The 22,663-nt window shown below is 39.8% G+C and overlaps 1 protein-coding gene across 14 annotated transcripts in view; it reads right to left on the bottom strand.

The window, feature by feature from the left end:
• Positions 1-22,663, bottom strand: part of ksr1a (kinase suppressor of ras 1a) — a 223,682-nt gene that overhangs the window by 47,780 nt on the left and 153,239 nt on the right. For 13 of the 14 annotated variants that reach the window (XR_006315782.2, XM_087977272.1, XM_087977273.1 and 10 more), the window contains 2 exons: positions 9,657-9,804; positions 5,141-5,600 (listed from right to left, as the gene is read on the bottom strand). Coding sequence is in view for 13 of the 14 variants with exons in the window: in XM_087977272.1 (XP_087833398.1) it covers positions 5,141-5,600; positions 9,657-9,804 (608 nt within the window). In the remaining variant the exon portion in view is untranslated. Of the gene's footprint in view, positions 1-5,140; positions 5,601-9,656; positions 9,805-18,373; positions 18,396-22,663 lie in introns of those variants that run through there. The other variant, XM_087977279.1, reaches the window with a different exon arrangement.

Below are 22,663 nucleotides of genomic sequence, written 5' to 3'. Positions count from 1 at the left end.
CCTATTCCTTAGCAAATCATGACATAACATACTCATCAAGTACTCTACCCTTGCCCTGTATCTAAGTATACAACACCTTATCTGCCCCTAATAGGCCCCATTGTACCTCCTACTGCCCACTTACTGCTTACAAGATGAGATGCTTGGGTTACCGTTTAACCACCATTCAATACTCAGATCCCCTCATCACTTTCCCTCTTACTGCATTTGAACAGATTCTCACTTCAAGAATTCATGACATAAACCGTACGCCCTTTTTTCATATTCTCTCTCTCCATCAGCCAAGGAGCCCCCGATTTTGGTTGTTACACCTTTTTGTTGTTGTACTAATACACCTAGTCTGTTTTTGAAACAGCTCCTTCTTTAAAAAGGTATGCATTGTTTATTGGAATGTCAGTATTTAGTTCCATTTTAACTTGGCTGTTAGCCATTTTTCATATCTGAAAATTCAGCCCTTGCCACTTACTAGTCCCACTAAGTCCAATTTTCAACATTCCCATTCTGTGAATGGAAACCATACAAACAAAGTACAAAGAAAATTACAGCACAGGAACAGGCCCTTCAGCCCTCCAAACCTGCACCAATCCAGATCCTCTATCTAAACCTGTTGCCTATTCTCTAAGGATCTGTGTCCCTCTGCTCCCTACCCATTCATGTATCTGTCCAGATGCATCTTAAATGACATTATCGTGCCCACCTCTACTGGCAACACGTTCCAGGTGCCCAACACCCTCTGCGTGAAGAACTTTTGACACATATTTCCCTTAAACTTTACCCCTCTCACCTGGAACACATGACTCCTAGTAATTGAGTCCCCCACTATGGGAAAAAGCTTCTTGCTATCCAGCCTGTCTATACCTCTCATGATTTTGTAGACCTCAATCAGGTCCCCACCCCACCCAGTCTTTCTAATGAAAATAATCCTAATCTACTCAACCTCTCTTCATAGCTAGCGCCCTCTATACCAGGCAACATCCTGGTGAATCTCCTCTGCACCCTCTCCAAAGCATCCATATCCTTCTGGTAATGTGACAACCAGAACTGTATGCAGTATTCCAAATGTGGCTGAACCAAAGTCCTATACAACTGTAACATGACCTGCCAACTCTGGTACTCAATACCCCATCCGATGAAGGAAAGCATGCCGTATGCCTTCTTGACCACTCTAAATCGACCTGCATTGCCACCTTCAGGGTACAATGGAGCTGAACACCCAAATCTCTCTGTACATCAATTTTCCCCAAGGCTTTTCCATTTACCATACAGTTTGCTCTAGAATAGGACCTTCCAAAATGCATCACCTCGCATTTGTCTGGATTGAACTCCATTGCTATTTCTCCTCCCAACTCTCCAGTCTATCTATATTCTGCTGCATTCTCTTACAGTCCCCTTCACTATCTGCTACTCCACCAATCTTCGTGTCATCTACACAAGATTGGATAGTTCAACTTAAGGACCACAGATTTGGCTGACAAATAAACTGAAAGTAAATCGGCATTATTGCCCAAAATCTAGAAGCAATAAGAGACGCTTGGCTTTGGTTAAAAGATAATAAATTAACCTGAACAACTTTCACCAAAACTATTACAACATGGGGCGGAACGGTGGCTCAGTGATTAGCACTGCACCAGGGACCCCGCTTCAATTCCAGCCTTGGGCGCCTGTCTGCATGGAGTTTGCACATTCTCCCAATGTCTGTGTGGGTTTCTTCCGGGTGCTCCGGTTTCCTCCCACAGTCCAAAGATGTGCAGGTTAGGTGAATTAGTTGTGCTAAATTGCCCGTAGTGTTAGGTGCACTAGTCAGAGGGGAAATGGGTCTGGGTGGGTTGCTCTTCGGAGGGTTGGTGTGGACCTGTTGGGCTGAAGGGCCTGTTTCCACACTGTAGGGAATCTAATCTAATTACTGACCCATCATCATTTATTTGTTTAATACCTGATAAATGCTTGAAGCAGAATATTTATCAAATATATATCTAAATACAAAACTGTTTTCTGAGCTATTTCATACAGTGTTATGAATATTTATAAATGCTCAAATCTTTGTTTTGTAGTGAAACTAAGCTTTCAACTTTGGGCATGTTTTGGAAACTCTATGAACACCCAATGAATATTTACGTATTAACATTTTATGGGAAAACTGCGTGATTCTGTAATGGTTTACAACAGACACTGTGCACAGTAGCTTCATGTCAAAAACCTCAAGAATGTTATTAATAAGAAAATCATGTTTTTCTTTTTACACATAAAATCCAGTTAGTGTCTCCACCAGGAATCCTTGCAAGGTGATAAAGATAACCATTCAATCACATCCTTGGCTACAACTAACAAATATCACATACAAAAACAACAAACAAAATGAAATAAGGTACATTGTTTAGTTCGCAAAGTTCAGGAAAAAAAGCTATATTATCTGCAGAAACATTCTAATAACGGGACCGTCTTAAATCTGGATTTTGGGTGTCACTATTAGAAATATGGTTTGTCAGAAAGAGCCAGATTCAATGGCATGAATCGCTGTTGTGCCTACCAAACCAGTCCCCAAAAAGACCTGAAATAAATTGGCATTGTCAGAGAAGAATAACATACTTCCAATGCTTTACAAGTTCTTATACAAGAGTTTTAGCTGGATTGCATAACAATCCTATAGGGAGTAGGGTAAATGAATTTTCAGCTCTACTTTGTGGTGCAGCACAACATATACTGTGCAAATTCCTGAAAAAGAATTCTCTTCAAAATCATTCTTCATAAACGGATCAAGTTGGCTGGGATTTTGAGAGTACAAACTTGCCATGTTTCCTCCCACTAATGCTGAGTATTTCATACCACCAGTTGGCACTCAACTGAGCAAATTCTCTTCGCTTCCCCATGCTACTCTGCAAATGAACAGTAGGGGGTACATTTGAGCAATGACAGTCTAGCCTTCAAAATGGCAATTTAAACTCTTACAGTCAAGGGGAAAAGAAAGAAGCATCAAGTCAAAATGAAATCATGGCTGTCAAATAACTTTAACATCAACAAAGACGACCTTAATCCTGCCCACTCCATCCTTGAAAAAAGTTAATCACTTGAAATTAGAGTGTGGGGAGGGGGAGATGGAGGAGAGATTAGAAAGTGAGGATGGGAAAAAGAGAGCGAATAGTGTAGAAAAAAATAGATGGGCACTGTCAAACTCACCAATCCTCAAAGTGCTTGCTATTTTGCTTGATCGGATTCAACATGCACAAATTTGCACACTAACACACTCGGCCAACAGTGTAACAAACTGTTTAAATATTCTGACCCGTGATTAAATTTTAAGTCCTGAATTAACACCCTGCCCATTCATCCCCAAAATAAAATGAGTCCACATTAACTAGCAGAATAATGTTTCAATCTCACAAGGTGCAGCAAAGTCATCTGAATTAAACAGCTTTAGAATCACTGAAAAAAAAAATTCAGTTTGTTGAAACTTCCAGTACAGGCACAGCAATGCAAACCTGACTGACAAATTTGGGATTATCAATTAGACTCACAGTGTGTGGCACACTTGTGTGCAATGAAAGCTACAAATGTTAATAGACAGGACCCTGTTCGTTGCACGCAGGAATAACATGGAACAGGCACAATGCATATACAGGTCTACAAAATAGGTGATAGTGATAGTGGTTTCCTCTGGGTGCTCCGGTTTCCTCCCACAGTCCAAAGATGTGCAGGTCAGGTGAATTGGCCATGCTAAATTGCCGTGTTAGGTAAGGGGTAAATGTATGGGTGGGTTGCGCTTCGGCGGGGCGGTGTGGACTTGTTGGGCCGAAGGGCCTGTTTCCACACTAAGTAATCTAATCTAATCTTAAAAAAAGTGCAAGGTTTGTAGCTCAGGTTGAGGTTTAGGGTGTAGGTTTGATATCCAGACGTTTCATTACCTGGCTAGGTAACATCATCAGTGGCGACCTCCAAGTGAAGCAAAGCTGTTGTCTCCTGCTTTCTATTTATATGTTTGTCCTGGATGGGGTTCCTGGGGTTTGAGGCGATGTCATTTCCTGTTCATTTTCTAGGGGTTGATAGATGGTATCTAGATCTGTGTGTTTGTTTATGGCGTTGTGGTTGGAGTGCCAGGCTTCTAGGGATTCTCTGGCATGTTTTTGCTTAGCCTGTCCCAGGATAGATGTGTTGTTCCAGTCGAAATGGTTTTTTTTTCCTCCGTGTATAGGGCTACGAGGGAGAGAGGGTCATGTCTTTTTGTGGCTAGCTGGTGTTCGTGTATCCTGGTGGCTAACTTTCTTCCCGTTTGTCCTACGTAGTGTTTGTGGCAGTCCTTTCTTGCCACAAACACTACATAGGACAAACGGGAAGAAAGTTAGCCACCAGGATACACGAACACCAGCTAGCCACAAAAAGACATGACCCTCTCTCCCTCGTAGCCCTATACACGGAGGAAAAAAAACACCATTTCAACTGGGACAACACATCTATCCTGGGACAGGCTAAGCAAAGAGAATGCCAGAGAATTCCTAGAGGCCTGGCACTCCAACCACAACGCCATAAACAAACACATAGATCTAGATACCATCTATCAACCCCTAGAAAATGAACAGGAAATGACATCACCACAAACCCCAGGAACCCCATCCAGGACAAACATATAAATAGAAAGCAGGAGACAACAACTTCGCTTCACTTGGAGGTCGCCACTGATGATGTTACCTAGCCAGGTAATGAAACGTCTGGATATCAAACATACAGCTCAGCGAGCAAACCTACACCCTAAATAGGTGATAGTCATTCACTAATTCATTTCAAGATAATGCCCTGAATCAGTCAGCATATCTAATTTAAAATTTAAGCAAAGCCTGGCAAGTTAACTGACAATCAGCATTAATAGGTGCATTCTCCATGACAATCTCTCTACCAGTTAGAATCTACTTGCAAACCAATCAGCACTCTACTCTCAACCAGTATGAACAGTGGGGGTTTTCCCATTGAATTGGTATTCTTGTGAATTGCTCAGATGAGTGCCAAACAAAAAGTTTCAATATCTTCTTTCAGCAAGAGTCAAATTCTGCACCACCAAATAATTATTTGAAAACAGCTTTACTTAAAAAGGTATAACAACTGTTTGCAGATGTGCATTCATCACATTGATATATGAATAAGTCATACTTACTTAATTGTTGGTACCTCATCTATTCTATTGCCCAGTTGTGATTCATGAGATTTACTCCTGGTGAGTCCAGAGAAACCAGGAAAAAGCTGAATAAGTTTCCTAGAAGGTGGTGGTGGAGTTCGGGGTGGCTTAAAACGATGCTTCTTCTTAGAGGGAGGAGTGGCTGGTGGCGTAATTGTAATAGTTTGGGGCCCTGATGTTCGCCGACCCGGTCGAGGGGATGGTGAAAAAGGGTCTACTAAGTTGTCGGAGCGATTTGGCAAGCATATAGATTCCGAAGTTGGAATAACAGAAACAGATATTGAACGTGGTGGAGAGGGTATTAGTCTGGGAACAGGGGAAGGACTGTGTGGCTGTCTTGAACCAATAGGACAAAATAGTTCTGAAGGAGATGCAGTACTGCTTTCTCGTCTTGTCTCGGATGAAGTCCAAAGAACAGTGTCATCTTGTAGCTCACCACCTATTTCAAAAAAAATACAAAATAAAAGATCAAAGTTCATTAACATAGCAACATTTGCCTTTAAAATTCTTCAAAAACTCACTGAATTTCTGGTGATAAACATTTTCATACAGTATAACGGCTCAATGATGAACAATGAAGTAACATGACAACAGATTAACAATTAATAAAAGACTTAAATGACAGAGTCATCACTTGCATTTCATTTAGATTTAAAAATACTATAATAATAATTTCACCACAATGTAAATGATGTTTGACAGATTTGTCATGCTTTAGGAAAGTATTCGGAAGCAAACAATGGAAACAAAAACAGTCGGATTAAAGCAGCCAAAACGCAAGGCAGTTGAAAGGAAATAGGAAGGAAGCCAGCGTATAGATCATTACATGGGTGCAAATTAATTGGCACAGACATAATGAACCAGTTGCAATATTTTGAACATTCCAATATTCTGTACCCCTTTGTAGGACCTCAACAGGTCAATTACTAAAGCGAAAATTACAGATATGCAAGACAGAAGGAACAATATTTAGAAGTACGATCTTAAATAACAAAAGGAGATAAGTTGAATTGAGTACTATTACTGATAATGCTGCTAATGCTTTTAAAAAATATCATTCGTGGGATGTGGGCAACCCTGCTAATTCACTGTCTATTTCCAAACTTTAACTGCCCTGGCAAAAGTGGTGGTGGGCTACATTTCTGATTCATTGCAGTCCAGAGTGTGTAGGTACACCCACAGTGCTTTCAGGGAAGGAATTCCAGGATTTTGACCCAACAATATCGAAGGAATGGTGATATAGTTCCAAGTCAGGATAGTGTGGAACTTGCAAACGATAAAAGTGTCCCCATAGATCTTCTGCTCTGCCCTTCCAGGTAGACACATATTCAGAAGGTGCTTTCAGAGAAGTCTGAAATACATCTTATAGATGCTACACAGCTGACACTGTGCTTCAGTGGTGAAAGAAATTAACATGGAAGGGGGGCAGATATGGTGCTAATCAAGCAGGCTGTTTCCCATGGATGATGTTGAGCTCCAAGTGTTGTTGGAAGTGAACCCATCCAGGCAAGTAGAGCGGTTTCCATCACAGTCCTGACTTGTGCCATGTAATTAGTGGCTTGGAAAGTCATGAGGTGAGTTACTATGCAAAGGGTCCATAACCTTTGACCACTTTGTAACCACCGTACTTATATTGCTGATGAAGGGCTTATGCCCGAAACATCGATTCTCCTACTCCTTGGATGCTGCCTGACCTGCTGCGCTTTTCCAGCGCCACACTCTTGACTCTAATCTCCAGCATCTGCAGTCCTCACTTTCTCCTACTTATGTTGTTGGACCAGTTCGATTCCTGGTCAACAGTATCCAAGATATCAATACTGAAACTTTGGTGATAGTGTTGCCATTGAACATCAAAGGAAGATATCCTATTGGAGATGGTTATTCCCTGGCATTTGCGTGACACACATGTTTCTGGTCACTTATCAGCCCAATCCTGAACATTATACAGAGCTTGCTGCATATGAACATGAGCAGCTTCAGTGTCCAAGTCGTCACAAATGCTGCTGAACATTACATTCAGAAATTGCATAAATCAGCAATGAAATCAAATGGAAGACAATTCAGATCTACTCAAGCTGATAAAAACCAGACAGATTTCTCATTGAAGGAAAAATCTCCGAAGATGGAATATGTTGGGTAATTCAATCTCAATACAGTACTCAACTTGGGCACCACAACTTTAGTTGTTCAATTCTTAATTAACTGAGTTGGGCTCAAAAGATGCATCGAATAACTCAACTAATGCTAGTTTGTCAAAACATTTTTACTATTTGTGAAGTAGTCAACTCTGCAAAATATTTTACACAAAATGTGTGGAATCTCCCATCCTTCCCCTTGTTGTGCCAATTTTCCAAAGTGGAGCAAACACCCAGCTGTTGAAGCCTTCCAGAAACTTGTCATCTAGTCCATCAGTATGCAATTAACTCAAGTAGGAAATGTCAGCACTAGAGTTTTGGGAATCACAGCCAAGTCCAACAATAACAGAGCAGAACTTGCCAGTGGCAGCAAGCCAATAGCAACCTGGACCAGGACCTTGTGACAAATTTGTTATTGCAGCAATTGATCCATCGCAAAACTGCTAGCTAAACATGCTGCTCTTAAAAAAACAATTATTCTGGACTTCTGTATCTGGGCCAGCAGTTAGTGCCCATCTCTAGCTGCCTTGAGAAGGTTATAATGGACTGCCTTCATAAGCCATTGCAGCCCAAATGGTGTAGGGAAACATCGCTTTCTAGAAGATATCTTGACTCTGTGACACCAAAATGGTAATATAATTTCAAGTCAGATGGTGAGAAGCTTGGAGGGGAACATGTAGATGCTGTGTTCCAATGTATTGACTGCTCTTCTCCTTCTAAGATGGCAGTGATTATAAGTTTGGAATAAACTAAGGAATTCTGGTGAATTTCCGCAGTGCATCCTATACATGGTACACAATACTCCTACTATGTGGTTGTGGAGGGAGTGAATGAATGTTTGTGAATGTGGTGACAATCAAGCAAGCTGAGGGCCATTACACTTCAAATATTGTTAGCGCAGAGAGCATACCATCAGACTCCTGACTTGTTTGAAAGGGTTATTTTACCTCTCCACAAGGGGGGAATGTTTTAAAAAGAAATCCCCTTTCCTCCAAGTCTTCACCCCCATACTCCAAATTATTTCAACTCACGCAACCTAATGTCCTCGCCCCAAATCCCATGACCCTTTATATAATAGAATAGTAACTTACTGACATTTGTATTTTTACAAAAGTGAAAATGTTTAAGTCGCCATACTCTGGCACCTACATTAATAACTGAAATCATATACATAAAAAATTAAGACAAAGTACTCCCACCCTTTCCTTCTCACCTATCATACCAATTCATTGAACACTGAAATGTGCATATACGCAGTGGGTTTTTTTTTAAATCAATCATTCTATTACCTATATTTCTATATGACAAAATATACTCTATTCATAAAAGCCCATTTTGGCCCAACAAGTCCACACTGACTCTCCAAAGAGTAACCCACCCAGACCCATTCCCCTACCCTATATGTACCCCTGACTAGTGCACCTAACACTATGGGCAATTTAGCATGGCCAATTCACCTGACCTGCACATCTTTGGATTGTGGGAGGAAACCAGAGCACCCGAAAGAAACCCACACTGACACAGGAAGAATGTGCAAACTCCACACAGACAGTTGCCGGAGGTGGGAATCGAACCCGAATCTCTGGCACTGTGAGGCAGCAGCACTAACCACTGAGTCACTGTGCTGCCCCTATTTTGAAATAGTAATACTATTTGTATCCATCTGTCGCCATCCCACATACCTTCCCCCAGCCCCACTCCTATCTATCTCTCAGCACCCCCTCCACACATTTCTGATGAAGGGCTTACGCCTGAAACATTGACTCTCCTGCTCTTCGGATGCTGCCTGACCTGCTGTGCTTTTTCCAGTGCCACACTTAGACACTACTTAACAAGTCAGTCCCAGACACCGGGCACTCTACCATCCAATTTCAATGGTGGCAGCTGGTTATTTAAGTGGACAGCTGCCTCCAGAAACCTGGCACATACCAACAATGTCCTATCCACCAATGAAATGAAAAATGCCAAGTTCAATATTCCTGACTTCTTTGAAGTTTTGCACCAGAGCGGAGATGCTCTGAGTCATGGTGAATGTCATGGTTGTGACTCATGGCGCCTTTAATTTCCTGATGTAAAATACCAACATGAGTATTCGCCAGAGAAAATTACCAAACAAATTCCAACAGTATCAACAGTCACTACAACAATAAAACACAATCTCTAACTTTAAACAAGATGCATACTGAACTATAAAAAAAATTAGTTTAGAATCTTAAAGTACCTCACAACATGTACTTTTTTTTTACATAACCCATCCTGAACAAAAAGCTGTTCAGTAACCTCTCAAAGTTTAAGATATTGTGGCACACTCTCAGACTACACCAATTACATCATTGCAAGAGCTGAATGGTAACAATTACCTGAATCATTTATGCTTCTTAAACAGGAGAGGGCAGCATTTAGCCGACAGCATTCCTCAGGGTTAGCTCCATACCTCTTCATGACTTCACAAACCTTCGTATCGGACATATTCAGCAAAATGTCTAGTGTCAGATCACCTGAGACCTCCTGAAGACAAAAGTACAAACATTAAAAACAGAATTCACAATGTTTCAATTTATATTACAGTAGCATTTAATTGAAATCAGCTATATTTATGCTTTCTCATGTTAAACAATTCAGCTGTGACACAGCATTGTAATATCTACATCTTAAATCACAGGCCTATAAACAGCAACCGTTTTCTCAGTTATTTAGATCAGTTTTACTCAATAGGAAATAGCTAAACCAGCCAAATCAAACTGTGATCAATAAAGCAATAAAAGAGCTTTGAAACTTTCTATCGTGTTGAGAAATGTACCAGGGCTAGAAAATGCAGGAATTGATGTGAAGCACATGGCTTGTCCCAAATGTTTAAAGGAGGGGATTGCAGGAAGTAGATTTCCATGTCAAACTGCAACATGAAACCTATCATTTCACTGCCAGCAGTAGTAGTATTGCTAAACGTCAGATAAGCATAGAAAAGTACACAATCTAAAAGTGACAGGAGTTTAAAGAAAGAAAACTGTTCAATGACCTCACTCTACATGATCCACCAGCTAACAGACGTTCTGCAGCTCACTGTTTTTAAGGCTCATGCTTGTGCAAAGACTTTGGGAGTTAGACTGCAGCCAATGATGCAGTCACAATTATAGAAACCTTTACAAAGAGCTCAAAGATTACTTGCAAGTACAATGGAGTCTAATATTTCCACATACCAAACACTTCAATTTCCATGCGTAGATTTTAAATAAATTCTGCAGGTTTTCCTAGACGAACTTGAAAAAACCCATTCAATGGTTCTCCACATCTCTGGCTGTTTAAATTGACTAGCCAAACACAGCAACCTTAATCATGAACAGAGTCTCCTGATGTTGGACTATTCCTTTAAATTTTCCTTGCTGTGTATGAGGCCCATTCCTTGATTCATGTAAGCATACTGTGATTAATGCGTTTTTAAATAAAGCATTCTTCATACTACAGAATGTCAGCATTCTTTGAGATCATAATATAGGTAGCACTCAGTTCCAAAAGTACTTTTACAAAGCGTTCCAAAATAATTAAATGTTGTGAAATTCTGCTGACAAATAAGAAGACAGCCAGCGGGACCAGGGCTAGTTGCAAGATTTTCAATAGGTTACTCAGGACAGTTCCAGGGTCACTGAAGATGAATTCAAAAGGGGTTAGGGCAGGAGACTAATGTAGAGAAAAAGACAGCAAGAGAGAACAAGAACACAACCCTTGGGAGCTGTGGGGATTCAGAAGAAGCCAAATCAGCCTTTAATTTTCAGTCCAGCTAAGAGCAGGAGATTGAAAAGCAACAAGTAACATTGGCCTCACACAACAAAGCGAGATCAAGGAAAAGCCCAGGGTAGTTCTGGCTTAGTGAAGCTAACTACCAGTGAAAGATTGGAGTTGTAAATGCGTAGCGGACTGCAGTTTCCAGAGTTGAGAGTTCAGGAGAGCATACAGCCAGGAATGGGTTAACAGCAGTAGCTGTGGCAGTTAATGATGGAGCAGCAGATTTGAGAGTATTAAGGCCAGATCAGCGAAAGTGAAGCATTGTGAAGTATTGAGATTTGGTGATCTGATATTAATGTCTGAGAATTGCTGAGAAATTTAGGATTTGTTTTGATCACATTTGCTATTGGATATGCACATTTCAATGAGTCCATTATTCATATTTACTATATGTTAATTCTGGACGTAAGAACAGAAGAATTTAGATATACTGTCAATTATTTCAGTGCACTAGTGATGTGTTATAAAGTTTGTTGTTGTTTGTTCAAACCTGCATAATCTTGTAGTTTTATTTTGCTAAAAGTTCCCTGGACCTTATATTTCATCCTTTTTTTTGTTTTTAAAAATGGTCCCTGGTGCCTAGGTAGATCTTAAATTTTGCAGTCTGGTTCATGATCATCAACATACACAGATCACTTTGTACTTCACAGTATAACGAAATTGAAAACATTCTATTCTACAATGAGAGAGTCAATTCCATGGGTAACAAAGTACTATTCAGTTTCAGCAATAAAACCCAAAATCTACATGGGAATAACATTTCCAATATGGTCTCCTGACTGCTGAAAATTACTAAATGTTTAGTTAAAGTTTTTGTCATTGTTCACACTACAGTGAGATTACAGAATTAGGACTGCTCCCAGCTACAGTTGCTCTGCAAATCAGTGGAATTAAATGTTTTTCAGCAAAATGTTGAATACTCTTCGTACTAAAACAAAAGCAGAAAACTGGAGAAAGTCTGCGTTCTTGCAGCATCGGAGAAAGCAGAATTAATGTTTTGGGTCCAGTTACCTTCTCCAGAACTGAAGCTGGGTAACTGGACACGAAGCATTAACTCGGTTTCTTTCTCCACAGATGCAGCCAGATCTGCTGTGTTTCTCCACCAATTTCTATTTTAGTTCGTATTCCATTATTCTTTGTTTCATTTGACTGTATGTAGCCCAGCAGCAGAGCAACATGCTCAGTACCATCCCAGACCACACAAGGAAGTCTTCAGCCAGTCCAGTCTCCCCATAAATCCCAAGTTGCAGCATTCTGCTAACTAATTCAGTTAGGTAATGGAGTGATTTGGCACAAAACTACCACAGCTCAAGAAAGCTCATCACAAATTATCTTAGGCAACTAAAGTTAGGCCACAAATACAGCACTGACAAGATCAGCAACTCCAAAATCAATTCAAAGTAAAAAGGCTTCCAAAACTCCAATCTGCCAGAACACCAAAAATACTCCATTTAACTTTGCATCCACTCAACTGACCTCAGACTTAGAACACAGACAGTCCAACTCATTCATGCTGGCCAGACATCTTAATCTGACTTAGTCCCATTTGCCAGCATTTGGCCCATATCCTTCTAAACCCTTGCTCTTTACGTACTCATCCAGATGCCTTTTAAATGTTGTAATTGTACCCGCATCCACCACTTCTTTTGGCAGCTCATTCCATACATGCACCATCCTCTGCATGAGCTCATACCCACCAGGTCCCTTTTATATCTTTCCTCTCTCACATTAAACATACACCCTCTAATTGTGACTTCCCCATCCTACGAAAAAGACCTTGGCTTTTCACCCTATCCGTGCTCCCCATGATTTTATAAACCTCCACAAGCTCACCCCTCAGCCATGTGAAAACAACCCCAGCCTATTCAGCCTCTCCCTATAGCTCAAACCCTCCAAACCTGGCAACCACCGTGTAAATCTTTCCTGCACCCTCAAGTTTAGTAACAGCCTTCCTTTAGAAAAGGATCAGGATCTGCCCAATTCATTCCAATATCACATCTTCCCCTGCCGCAAAAACTTGGGCTAGTCTTCTCAAATCTCTGTCAAACATTGCACAGCATAACACTTTCTTTCAATACCTATCTGGCAACTCAACTCTAAGTCCCCAATCATTATATTCTCCCAATCTGAAAATGGCAATGTACAGCAAAAGACTCATATTCCAAATGTTACAGCAAGGAAAGGGTGGCTGAGCAGGCTGATACACAAAATAAGATGACTGCATATGGGTACGCATTGCAGCAGTCAGTTACATAGTGCCTAGAAGCATTAGGAAACAAAGTTATAAACGAGAGTCAGATAAACAGGCCAGCTGACCATAAACATGGTCAGAGATAAGTTTCACACAATGTTTCAATGGAGAGATTGAGAAGTGGAGGGAGAAAATTCCAGAGCTTGGGACCGAGGCAACTGAAAGCACAAACAATGGTGGTACAATACACAGGGGGTCAGAATTGAAGGAATGCAAACATGAGAGCAATGGGGCTGGAGCAGAACAGCAATAGGAATGGGTGAGAGGAGGCCACAGAGGGATTTGAGGGATGCAAATTTAGAAGGAGTTTTATATTAAAAATGGAGGAGGTAGAGATGGAGGAAAAAAAACTGACATTTTGATCAGAAGTAAATTTCACTAGAGACAGAGACAGAGGCAAAGACAATCCCCTGTAATGCAAGGGGGGAACAAAAGAAAAAGAATAGGAATTTTAAATCTTTCATTCATGAAAAGGGATGGAGTAGACGTCCTTGTCAACCTTAACAATAATGATTAAAAAAATAAATTGCTGGAAAAGCTCAACAGTTCTAAGGAAGAGTCATAGAGATGTACAGCATGTGATCCGAAACGTTAACGGTGATTTCTCTCCACAGATACTCGTAGACCTGCTGTCCACTAACTTCTGTCTTTATTTCTGATTAACAGCATTGGCAGTTCTTTTGGTTTTTAACAATAATGATTTCTTGCCCAATGAATCCATCATGAAGATAAATTTATCCTCCAACCATGCCTTTTCTTGTACAAGACTGGGGGGAGGGGAGAAAGGAGGAAAGAGAGGAAGAAAAGAGACGGAGAAAGAGAGTGAGTGGGGGAAAAAGAAAGAGTGAAAAAGCGATACACACCATGTTAGACACTGCTTTATTCTCTCAATAATTCCGTTGAATGTCACCTTTTCTCTAGTTTAAATACAAAAATTACTGTTCCCTTCCAGATCATGACATAATTTGGCGACATTGTCTGATATGACAACAATAAAAATACCAGTCTATTCCAGGATCATGATCATGTAGAGTACCTTACTCAGTTATTGGCCATAGCCTTCCAGGATGTTGAAAAGAACAGTAAATGTTAAAACACACCAAGTGTAATGGCCCTGGGAAAGCCATAAACAACAGAATAGTACCCAAATGAAGAAACTACCAAATAATATTCCACATCTATACTTTTACTTCAATGCAAATCAGAACCACACAAGTTGCATGTGAATTCAGGCTGGTGGCACTTTGAATTCAAGAGACAAACTACACAAAATAGTTGATACAAAAGGTTCATCTTATGCAACCACAAGCACTTGCATCACTCTAAAAGGGCAATAATTAGTAACAACTCTGAGCTGCTTTGTCAGATATTTAGTACTTTTACACATACGGCCATGCTTTCCTGTCCATTGAACACCACAAACTCAAGCCTCGAAATCTTGAACTCAAGTGTCAAGTTACTCAAGTTAATGTTGCATTTCACAGCTGTCACTGGTCTTTGAAACTCACAAAACCTGGAGGACATATGGTGGAAGCCAGCTAAATCATTACCATTACATGGATATAATGTGGATAAAATTAACCAGATCTGAGAAATACCAATGGGATAAAAAACATCCTGGAGGTTACCTACAGAAAGCTCCAGAGAGGAGAAGGTACCTAATGTAAAAAATTGTATTCTTAAATGAAACGAGAGGCTCCTCAAAATTAGTACATGAAAAGAATATTGTTAAAAAGGGAGAATACAATTTTGCTTTATAATAAAAGTAGTTACAGTTAATCAATGCAATGATTATTTAAAAACACAGTAAGACACAGCATAAAAATCATGCCTTCAAATAAGGCCTGAAAACCAAATTTTAAGTCAGTTCTTCAAGATTTACATCGCTCTCGGCTGACACATGAACTGTCTCCAGCTTGCCTCAAGAAATTTCTTTATGAAGAAGAAGAATGGTGTTAATACAAAACTCATGACCACAGAAAGTGGTAGAAACAAACAGCTTAGGTGTATCTAAGCAGAAATTAGGGAAGCATATAAGGAAGGAGGGAATCGAGGGTTACATTGGCTGATTTAAATGAGAAAAGATGGAAAGGGCTTAGCTGGAGCATAAACCCCAACCTGGATAGTTAGGGCTAAATTATCTGTTGTGCTGTACATCCTATGAAAGACCATGGTGCCCATATAAGACATATCTTTTCACTTTTACTGCCTCTCTGTTCCACATATGGAAGCATATGCATACTCACATTACAAGTTCTGTATTTATTTAATAATTTGTAATATTGAAATATTGAAACTGATCAAGTAAAATAGCTTGGTTACTTCAATCTAAAATACAAATACAAATAGCTGCACTGTACTAGTAACAGTTAATATAATTAGTACTACAATAATCAACACCCAGACTGATTTCCAACTGATATACAGTAAACATGCACAAAAGAAAAGCATCCAAAAAAAGCCAAAAAAATTCCATCCACAGATAACAGCCAAGAAAGTTTCACATCAATTCATTTAAACAAATTTGCAAAGTTCACATTCGTGTACCATGTCCCTGTATCCTACAGTAACTTGTTCCAACATCAAAACTCATGCAGGGTGCACATCAAGTCTGAATGATAACAATGCATTATTTCAAATTTGGAAATTATTAGTGTTATTAGCTTTACAAGCATACATTAGCATCTAGTCATCAGGGGTTGTGCTGAAAGCTTTTAAGTCCATTTTAAAAATTCTCACTCCTTTACAAAGCAACAGTTGTGTTGTCTACAAGATCTATGCAAAGTAGTCAATAGACAATATCCTGTGTAGTTGTTTAACAGTCAGCTAGTTCTAGAAATGTAGCTAGAGAAGCTATCTTCTTTCAACAAAATCCTACAAGCCATTGGGTTTAGTTCCTCAATGTATAATTTTGGGAAATTTTAATCATTTCAATTTAAACAAGGAACAACTTGAACTATGTTTTGCACTGTGAACAAAGTAAGAGCCTCCTAAATCCATTGAGGATGCACTCAAAAGTTAATATTTAAATAAACTTTTGCTTGGATTATTGTTAAATATTTTATTGGCTCAAGTAATCATTTGGGGGAAAAGAACAAGATGAAAACGTTGAATAATGAGTGCAAACATCTTTACCACTTGCCTAGTAATGTAGTGTAATTATGATGATTGTCTTATATCCAAACACCTTAATGACAAATTTAGAATTGACCCAGCACAAGAAGAAATGTTGCAATATTTAAACGTTGTCAAATAGTCAAGGCATTCAGATCACAAATGGAGATGGCTTCTTTCTGAGGAGGGGGGGGGGGGAACAAGACACTTAATTTTCCTGCCATACTTAAACTTAAACATTGAAATGTAGAAAATAGAAAATAGAAAATAAACATGCTGAAAAATAAATTGTTAGTGAGGCTACACTTCAGGCTCAGCTTTCAAGGAGAAAATAGAATGCTAATAAATGGGAAGCTTCCTCTTCATACAAATGCTAAATGCTACACTTGAAGCAAGTAGCTCTGTTAAATGTTAATGCTAACAATATTATTAATTTAAGTGATTGAGATCTAAGATTAGAGTGTGCGCGCAATCTACACAAAAGCAAATAATCAAGAGATTAAAATTTCAAGCGAATGACAAGCTTGGTTTAAGGGGCTCAGACAGACTCAGACCTATTGCCATGTCCCCATGACACACGACAAATGAAAGTAAATTGGTAGAAACTATGAGGCTTTCTAAGCTTGCACAAACCGTGCTAAACATATGTAGCAGCTTAAAAATAAATCACTCGACACGATCCTTTCAAGCTTGGCTTTAATATGATTACTTAGACATAAAGCCAGTGTTTGATGCAAATTTCACAAAAGATTCTAGCTGTTCCCTGTCTGATGCACTCCTCACTGTCAGTAACTGATCTTTTTCTTCCAAACTGCAATTTCTACAGTGTGAAAACACCATCTGCTTGAAGCATTGAAAAGAAAACAGGAAGTGGTAATGGGTCAGGCAAGTCCTCGACTTAACTGCTGTGACAGTGAAAACAGAAAGGAGCAGCAACCTACGGAACTGCCTGGAAAGTTCTCTTCAATAATAAAATTAAAACATGAAACGGCAAGCTGCAGCTCCATTAAAAAAAAGGTGACCTTAAAATGATTAAAAAACAGCAATTTAATAGTTGTGTATAACCAGACCCAAAGGGAACTATCAGAAATTGCCTGAATTTGTTTCACACAATAGAGTCAGATGTAAATTCTGCTTAATCCCCGATCCAAGCCACTTTGTGCACAGAAGCACGGCAGCAGATGCATTACATCACTGCAAGATGAAAGGGGGGAAAAAAATCAACCATCCTTGATTCTTCACTTTTGCACATCTCCTGACAAACTCAAATAGATATTGAAAATGTAAGCTGACTTCCATCATCATCAGAAATACAGGTTCTAAGATTCAACATTTCAAGAGTGTCTATCTGTTTTGAGAAGACTAACTATTTGTATTGAAGTCCCTACCGGCTACAAGTGTATTGTGCATCAACCATTGGGAAATGGAGAACAAACTGACATGAAAGTTACAGCGCAAACATGTTGAAAAATAGTTTAATTGCCAACGACATTCATATACCAGAAAAATGTTTTATTTGTGAAGTAGTGTCACTCTAATGAAAGAACACTTGCTCCACTGAGACTAGGCCCAAGGTACGTTACTCTAGCACTGCATATTCTGCAATTGAATGTGCTGTAGCTGAATTTTTTTGCATGATCATTATTATATCTCTTGCCTCAAGCACCAGATTACAGGTAACAAGCAACAATTTTTCACATACAGTCGTATAATCATTGTGCTATTTAGTTTTCAGTAAACGATTTGGCACAATAGGTGCCAGCATGCATCCAAAAAGTAGCGATAGCTGGTCCAGGATAAAGTGGCAGATGTCCCATTGAATTAAAAATATTCCTCAATGCACAATGAAGTCACTCAAACCAGCAGGTTCCAGATCTGTTGGGTTTACTCTCAGGCAGCAACTCAGATGGCAGCAAGTAACATCAGTCTCACCTGACTTACAGGACAGAGAAAAATCATACAGAGCAGTCACTCCCAATACAGTCCATCATATCATGCTTGACAGTGCATTTGTTGGTTGACCGAATGAGAAACAGAGATCAAGACGACTGAACAAGGGAAAATGTTTTTCTTTAAAAAGCCTCATGTTTCTGCAGTTTTAAAACAAACAGAAGAATTATTGCTACACAAGAACAATGTAAATAATCAAGACAATCTATTTTATACTCTTAATATCAGAAATTAATATGAAGTAAACATGAATTAACAAGTGGTCAAACATGCCACAAACACTGCATTAAATGACAGAAGCAACAAAGGCAGGTCTCTCAAATGTTTCAACCACCACCCAGATATCAGTGGTCACTGAGAATCCATCAACTCCGTTTTACAAAAGGTGGTCTTGAAGTTGCAGTTCCTCTTTTAAGGATCTAAATTCTGATCTCCCACAACAATTGATCCAATTTATAGCACAGCAATAATGGCTGCTTGCCTCCCAGCTGCTCAACATCTTCTCCCAAGATGGTGTCCTACTGCATTAATTTCCCAACACCCAAATATCAGCATGACGCCAGCTCTCTAGTTGCTGTGAGCCTAACACTACCACTCACTGACATTTCTTTGCACCATCTACCAGCTTCACTGAGCCAGAAACACTCCTGTGCTTTTCCAATCTTCAGGTCCACAGTCTTTTTTGAGGCACAGCTGAATGAAGCTAACAATGTTCTGCTGCTTTTTCAGCTTCTGACTATAAAAGGTTCACAAGGACTCACTTTCAAGCCACACAGCGGATCCATGGTTACATTGTTCACAACATTTCTCCATAGGAGGCTTTAAAGTAATGCTTTAAACCAGTATATGGGTAGACTCCCACCTACTGTTTTCTGCATGGTAGCAATTTTGGCTTTCATCTCAAGCCAACACGGAAAAACATTAACAAGAGGAGACTTTCATTCATCAGTTTAATTCTGAAAATGCACTCTGCCTATTCCTTGATGTCCCAAAGTCAAACATTCCAGCAGATGGTAAAATCCCCAACAGGGGAAGACCAACATGTCAGAGACCCACTAAAGCATTGCTACCTCAAATACAGATTTCAAAAACACTGCCACCATTCCTATGCACTCCTGAGCTGATCTCCCACATTCTACCTCGCAATCATCCAAAACTGCAGCGTACATAGATTCATAGAGATGTACAGCATGGAAACAGACCCTTCGGTCCAACCCGTCCATGCTGACCAGATATCCAGTCCCCCCTGTCAGCACCCGGCCCATATCCCTCCAAACCCTTCCTATTCATATACCCATCCAGATGCCTTTTAAATGTTGCATTGTACTAGCCTCCACCACTTCCTCTGGCAGCTCATTCCATACATGTACCACTCTCTGCATGAAAAGGTTGCCTCTTAGATCTCTTTTATATCTTTCCCCTCTCACCTATGCCTATGCCCTCGAGTTCTGGACTCACTCACCCCAGGGAAAAGACTTTGTCTATTTATCCTATCCATTTCCCTCATGACTTTATAAACCTCTATAAGGTCACCCCTCAGCTGCTGACGCTCCAGGGAAAACAGCCCTAGCCAATTCAATCTCTCCCAATAGCTCAAATTCTCCAACCCTGGCAACATCCTTGTAAATCTTTTCCAAACCCTTTCCAGTTTCACAACATCTTCCCGATAGGAAGGAGACCAGAATTGCACGTAATATTCCAACAGTGGCCTAGCCAATGTCCTGCACAGCCACAACATGACCTCCCAGCTCCTGTACTCAATACTCTGACCAATAAAGGAAAAACCTACCAAATACCTTCTTCACTATCCTATCTACCTGCGACTCCACTTTCAAGGAGCAATGTACCTGCACTCCAAGGTCTCTTTGTTCAGCAACACTCACTAGGACCTTACCATTAAGTGCATATGTCCTGCTAAGATTTGCTTTCCCAAAATGCAGCACCTCGCATTTATCTGAATTAAACTCCATCTGTCACTTCTCAGCCCATTGGCCCACCTAATCAAAATTCCGTTGTAATCGGAGGTAACCTTCGTTGCTGTCCACTACACCTGCAATTTTGGTGTCATCAGCAAACTTACTAACTATACCTTATGCTCACATCCAAATAATTTATATAAATGAAAAAAGTAGTGGACACAGCACCGATCCTTGTGGCACTCCACTGGTTACAGGCCTCCAGTCTGAAAAACAACCCTCCACCACCACCGTCTGTCTTCTACTTTTGAGCCAGTTCTGTATCCAAATGGAGAGTTCTCCCTTTATTCCATAAGATGTAACATCTGAACTTATATGAGATCCCCTCCCACATCATTCTTGTGTTCCTCGACCTACAGTAGTTTCCAGTTAATCACAACCTCAAATGCAGCATTCTTGATTTTCAAATCTCTCCATGGTCTTGCCCCCACCCCCCCAATCCAAAATCCTTCGACTGAGTAAACTAAATTTCAATCACCTTACCATTGGTGGCCAGACCTACAGTCGCCTATGCTGTGGATACTTGAAGACCCTACCTTCAGCACTCCACCTCACTTTGGCACTTTAAAAGACCAATTAAAACCTACCTCTTCAAAAGAAGTTTTCATTCATTTGATCTTTTACAGTATCTCCATTTGAGATTCAATTTCCCAGTTTTCTTTATAAATACTCCAATGAAATGTCTTTGGTCACTGTTAATTTTAACTGCACAATACAAGTTGCTTTGGCTTTTGGGTGACACATTCTTAGTAATCAACAGTACCATTTGCCACGTAGCACAAGAGTGGTGGAAAGAATAAAATTGTTCATTCCTTTCAGTTGTGCACACCAGAAATCAAACCTAAATATTAAATATAGAAACTGGAAAGGGGAGGCGTATCATCCTACTTGGAACCAAGCTACAAAAACACAATTTCTAAAATTTAAACTGCAGTAGTTGGGAAGGTGGGGGTGGTCAGGGGTGGACTGTTGAATATAGAGATGGTGTGTTTCCCATATGGGTGCATTACTCACTCCAAAATATTCCAGAAAAAACCTAAGAGCCAAATGACGATTTCAAGGACTGACATTAGTTATCTAGTCACACTTCAAGAAAGAGTGTAACTAAGGCAAAAGGTCAAGGAGAAGCGGCAGAGAGTGAGTCCAATCACAAAGAACTCAAGAAGAAGGAAATGGAATTTTTTTGTCCTGTTCTAGGAAGTCTATATTACAAAATCTAATCAGATATTCTAGGTGCCAAAATATTCTTCTCTAAGAAAGCTAAAGCATGACTGCACTAAAATACATGTTGATCAAATTGCACAGAAACAAACAATTTCATGTCACTGAACCTCCAAACATCAACTCACATTTACATAATAGGCTTTGGCATTATGAAACATGCCAAGGCATTAGGAGCATCCTTTATAAATTTCAAGATAAACACTTTCAGTTGAATATCCAATCTGTGAGTCCCACCCTTCAGTAACAACATGTATACCCATGTATAAATGCTCACCAGACTTGTTCCTGGGATGGCAAGAGTCCTATGAAGAGACAGAATGGGCAAACTAGGCCTGTATTCTTGAGTTTTGAAGAATGAGAGGTGATCTAACTGAAACGTATCAAATACTTAAAAAAGGACGACAAGATAGTTGCAGATGTTCCAAAAGTGGAGGATACCAGTTTAAAATAAGGGGAGATGACACTTTAGCTCTGAAATGAAGATAAATTATTTTACTCCCAGAGGGCTGTACACCTTTGGAATTCTCTACCACTCAGTACTGTACAGGCTCAACCCTTGATTATGTTTAAGGTAGAGATGGAGAGATTTTTGATTACCAGTGACATAAAAGTAATGGGATAGGCCGAATAAAAGGTACTGAAGTGTTCAATCAGCCTTGAACATATAGAATGGCAGAGCATGCTCAATGGGTAGAGTGGCCTAACTATCAACATACAATGAGGAAGAGTCTCAAAGTTTTGTCATCAATAATATCCTTTTCATCTATATTCCAGGATGTTGGAACATCAACCATAATCTACGATCTTAGCTACACACTTAAAAAGAAAGGCTGACTGCTACAACTGCATTTAATTTCAAAGACTCCAAGGTCAGTGACACATGATAAATGAAACAAAATGGGCAGGTCATTGAAAGACAAGCCACTGCAGTGACTTGAAAACCACCGTTTTTCCAATTTCAATCAAGAAAAGTCATGGTGTAAAAATAGACTGGCTCTTCATATTGGAAGAGTCAGCACATGTTTATAAATTAAGAGTGATGCCCACTTCTAACTTAAAATAAACCCTCTCA

This window comes from Chiloscyllium plagiosum, unplaced genomic scaffold (genome assembly GCF_037043375.1).
Source record: "Chiloscyllium plagiosum isolate Xiang-an unplaced genomic scaffold, Cpla_swu_hap1 HiC_scaffold_31, whole genome shotgun sequence".
Lineage (NCBI taxonomy): Eukaryota > Metazoa > Chordata > Chondrichthyes > Orectolobiformes > Hemiscylliidae > Chiloscyllium > Chiloscyllium plagiosum.
Note: the sequence above shows the minus strand (reverse complement) of the source record. Positions and strands in the feature narration are given on the sequence as shown.